The sequence below is a fragment of the Vicia villosa genome, linkage group LG1 (assembly GCF_029867415.1).
Source record: "Vicia villosa cultivar HV-30 ecotype Madison, WI linkage group LG1, Vvil1.0, whole genome shotgun sequence".
In the NCBI taxonomy this organism is placed as follows: Eukaryota; Viridiplantae; Streptophyta; class Magnoliopsida; order Fabales; family Fabaceae; genus Vicia; species Vicia villosa.
In genome coordinates, this window is record NC_081180.1 from 213,271,240 (window position 1) to 213,275,885 (window position 4,646).

General features: G+C 35.3%; 1 protein-coding gene across 1 annotated transcript; it reads left to right on the forward strand.

Annotated features, from left to right (window-relative positions):
• The first annotated feature begins 719 nt into the window (after window positions 1-719).
• Window positions 720-3,322, forward strand: LOC131622374 (WAT1-related protein At3g30340-like). Its single transcript, XM_058893402.1, has 6 exons — window positions 720-1,307; window positions 1,698-1,760; window positions 1,861-1,977; window positions 2,107-2,500; window positions 2,600-2,751; window positions 2,949-3,322. The coding sequence occupies exons 1-6, from the start codon at window positions 1,126-1,128 to the stop codon at window positions 3,118-3,120; spliced, it is 1,080 nt and encodes a 359-aa protein (XP_058749385.1). The 5' UTR covers window positions 720-1,125; the 3' UTR covers window positions 3,121-3,322.
• Window positions 3,323-4,646: the final 1,324 nt, after the last annotated feature.

A 4,646-nucleotide genomic window follows, 5' to 3' on the forward strand; every position in this document is an offset into this window, starting at 1 on the left:
CTCTGTGCACCACTATATTCTTGTGTTTTTTAAAGTGATTAAATTGCTTTAAGATTTGACAGCTTGTTCTTACTTTCCATTTATTAAGGTGGGGCTTTTGCTCATTCAATTTCAAAAAAGATATAAATAAAAGTATTAGATGCCATCTATATATGAGAGGGAGACGCATCATTTCTTCGTCATTTGATCATCAAAGTACATATGTCATAAGTTTTTATCTCGTTAGAATAACAATCAATAATAAAAGAGAAAAAGACGACTAATCGAAAGACAATAAACATGATTTTTGTTTATACAGTTTGACTAACTGTATCTATGTCTGCGACTACAGAACAGTTTTAGTTTAATATTATTAATTTGACTAAATGTATCTATGTCTGCGACTATAGAAAAGTTTTAGTTCAGTATTATAAGTATGACTAAGTGTGTCTATGTCTGCGACTACAGAACAGTTTTAGTTCAATATTATTAATTTGACTAAATGTATCTATGTCTGCGACTATAGAAAAGTTTTAGTTCAGTGTTATAAGTTTGACTGAGTGTGTCTATGTCTACGACTCCTCACTCGCTCATTTAATATCGCCTATAAAGCATACTCAAGAAGAAAGAAAAAAAACATAAGCACCATATCGAAATCAATATTTTGATTTCTAGACATCATCCCTCTTTCCTCTATTGCATTCCCACCAAAAAGATGCTTGTCAATGTTCATAGAATAGAAGGTTCAATTGTCCACCAAGAGAAAAAATAAAGGACAAACATAAAGAACATAAGTGACTTCTAACCTAAAAGTAACATGAAAATGAAAAACTCATGTCCTATATTAGGCTAAAAATATCTTAACCATACATAATGAATCAACCTCAAATATATTGTACTAGCCATTAAATTGATTCTGGAATAATTTTCTTTCCATTGAAGAAGATCAGTCAAAAGAAAGCAAAAGGAATAGCTTAGAGCATAAATAGTAAACTAAAGTGTTTGATGTGACTTGAGAATTTAATCTTGCTTTGTTTTCACTTATTCTAGAATATTAGTATTTTATATAAATCAACAGTGCTAAGCTCAAGTTTATATCACATAGCAATATTGCATTGTTGTGGAATAGAATTGCATTGGTGAAAAATGAAGAGTTGTGAAGAATGGAAACCTTTTATGATAATGATAGCAATTGATGTTTCTTTTGCTATTGTGAATATTCTTCTCAAGAAAGTCCTTGAAGAAGGAATGAACCATTTGGTTTTTATCACGTATCGTCTCTCGATTGCTACCGTTTTTGTCGGCTCCATCGGTTACTTTAAGGAAAGGTATGTGAACCTTCTTCAATCCCTCATTCAATGTCCTTCTTTTTCTTCTTCCTTTTTTTGTGTACAAGTGTTTGATATTGTTAGCATGCACTCTTGATCTTTTGAGAAACTTTCAATGAAATTGATGTAGAGTGATTTGTCTTAGGATGCATGCTTTTATTCGGTTTAATCGAAAAATCTTTAGATTCTCACATAAACATGTCTCATGATGCAAAAAATAGATAAGTAGACGCGCACACGAACATAGGCTAAAATAACATTAGACGGAAGAAAAATCAATTACGAATTCATGATGCGCTCCACAGACGAAACCAAACACACTAAAATCTACATCTATATATGTTGAAGGAAATCTCTAATCATTTGATTATGATCATATTTTTATTGCAGAAATAGCAGACCGCGCCTCACATTTCGAATTTTATGCTACCTCTTCTTCAGTGCCATTGTTGGGTTAGTCATAAAAATTCAAACACATTTTATGTTACTTCTTTGTCACCAGCACTTTTTCTTGCTATTCACTTCTCACAATTCTTGAACACTTTCTTTATAGAGCATCAGTCACACAATTCTTCTTCCTCCTGGGAATCCAATATACTTCCGCTACATTTGCTTGTGCTTTTCTCAACATGGTGCCGGTGGTCACATTCCTATTGGCATTGCCATTCGGGTAAGAATCTTCAAAACTGACGTGTCTGGTGTCTGACACGTGTCACTATTAGTCAGTGTCGTGTCTAGTATCTGTTTCTTCGTGAATACTTCATGAATTGCTATAGGATCTTGTTTGTTTCTATTACAGATTAGAGACTGTGAACATCAAATGCAACAGTGGAAGAGCCAAGATTCTTGGCACATTGGTGTGTATAGTTGGAGCATTGATGTTGACACTTTTCAAAGGAAAGGGACTGTTTAACTTTTCGCACTCGCAGTCATCGGTGAAGTTAGCATCTACAAGAACACCAGAGAAATGGACTATTGGTGTCATAGCTTTGATTTTGGGAACACTCTTTTGGTCTTCTTGGTACATTTTACAATCTAAAATAAGTAAAAGATATCCATGCCAGTATTCTAGCACCGCGATCATGAGCTTCTTCGGAGCCATTCAATCCGCTGTCATTTGCTTGTTCATTGATCATGACTTGTCTATTTGGGCTCTCCGAGGAAAGATACAAATAATCGCTATTTTGTATGCTGTAAGTTCAATAATACGAAACTTTATTTTCTCTGTAGTCGCAGATGTAGGCACGTCAAAGACTACGTAGTTGATGTTCTAACAATTGTGTTTTTTACAGGGAATAATTGGATCGGGTTTGTGTTTTGTTGGCATGTCATGGTGTGTCAAGAAGAGAGGTCCGGTCTTTACGGCCGCATTCAGTCCGTTTGTTCAGATAATGGCAGCCATGATTGATATTCCTGTCTTGCATGAACAACTCTATCTTGGAAGGTGAGCAATACTTGATTATGTGGTAATAATTATGAAACACTAATACAGACACTGACATGTCGATATAGATAATAATTTGAAAAGATAAATAAATAAACGTAATCACTGATCACGTGTCAGACACCAGATTCAGAGGTGTCAGTGCTTCAGAGTGTATTCCAGATGTTAATGTATGTAATTGGTTTCTGAATGTTTAGTATGGTGGGATCAATCTTGGTGATGATTGGACTATACATTCTTCTATGGGGTAAGAGCAAGGAAGCGCAGAAGCGGTTGATTAAGCTAGCAGAAGAAGCTGAAAAGACCAAAGAACAAGAGCCACAACAACCTCAAATACAACTCTTAACAGTGTCTTGTGACTCACGGTAGCCATAACACTGACATCAAGTAGCATTAGTATTATTTGTTTATGCTAAGGAGTTGCCAAACAACATTAATCTGGTGAAAATCTTAATTAAGGTTGTATTAATTATAATTACTTAAGGGATGCACCAGAAAAATGTGTAAAATAACATGTTATGATTTGATCTACCTAGCTAATTCTATAAAAGAAGCTAGTATACTTTTTTTGTATTAGTTTTAAGTGAAAAAATGAAAGCAAGTGGAAATTGTTTGTCACAAACTGTTTAGTGACTCATTATAACTCTGTCTTTTGGATATTGAAAGTGAATTCAATTTCACTATAAATCAAACTCTCTTTAGTTATACATACTGTTAGAATTGATGAGTTGAATCTCTATTCATTCTCATTGATTATTGATTCAAAAGCTCAAAAATTTTACAAAGAGAGGAAGAACTATATAAAGTTAGTTGAAGTTAGATGGACTTTAACAAACTCTAACTAACAAACTCTAACTGCCACAACCACTTCTAAATAATAATTAACTAACTTTCTAATAACAGAAAGCTACATCTAACTAGCTCTCTAAAATAATATTTGTAATACTCCCCTCTCATGTTTAGGATGGTGGAAAACCAACCCTAAGCTTGACATGCAAGTCACTAAAATTTGTAGAGCCGATGCAATCAGAAATGCAACTGAAACTGGAAGATAATTGTTTTTCTGTGCTTTTCTCATTATTGTCAGAGAGTATATATAACACTTAAGAGTTGACCTAATCTCCTTAATAAGACCATAATTACAAAATAATTCCTTCACACCCCACTGTCGAAGCCGAAGATCGACGGACACTTAGATTAGTTCGAAAATCATTAAAAAAAACTCTAGGAAGGCTTTTGGTGAAGATATCAGCAATTTGGTGCCCGGATAGAACATGAAGGACGCGGACGTGACCACGGGTGACCTTCTCAAACAAAGTGAATGTTCATCTCAATGTGCTTAGCATTCTGATGTTGAACAAGATTATCGGATAAGTAAATAGCACTAACATTATCACACTACTCCAAAGTAGCCTGGGAAAGGGGAAAGTGAAGCTCCAAGAGAAGGTTGTTGAGCCAACTTGATTCTAAAACCACATTAGCAACGCCCTAGTACTCAGCCTCTAAACTGGAACGAGAAAGCATGGGTTATCTCATGGAAGACCATGAAATTAGGTTATCACCAAGAAAAACACAATAAACAGAAGTAGATCGACGGGTGTCGAGACATCCACCACAATCACCATCTGTGTAGGAAACAAGCTTCTCGATAGGAGAAGAGTAGAGATGCAAATCATGCAGTAAGGTTCCCTGAACATAACACGGGATGCGTTTCAATGCAAGCATGTGTTCGGTGAAGAGAGCGTGCATGTGAAAACACACCTACTTCCACTGGACATCATAAGAGATGTACGGACGCGTAAATGTGAGATATGCAAATAACCGACAAGACTCTGATATAAAATGGGATCATCATATGGAGTGTCGGCAGAGGTACTGAGCTTCTGCTCGGTGTC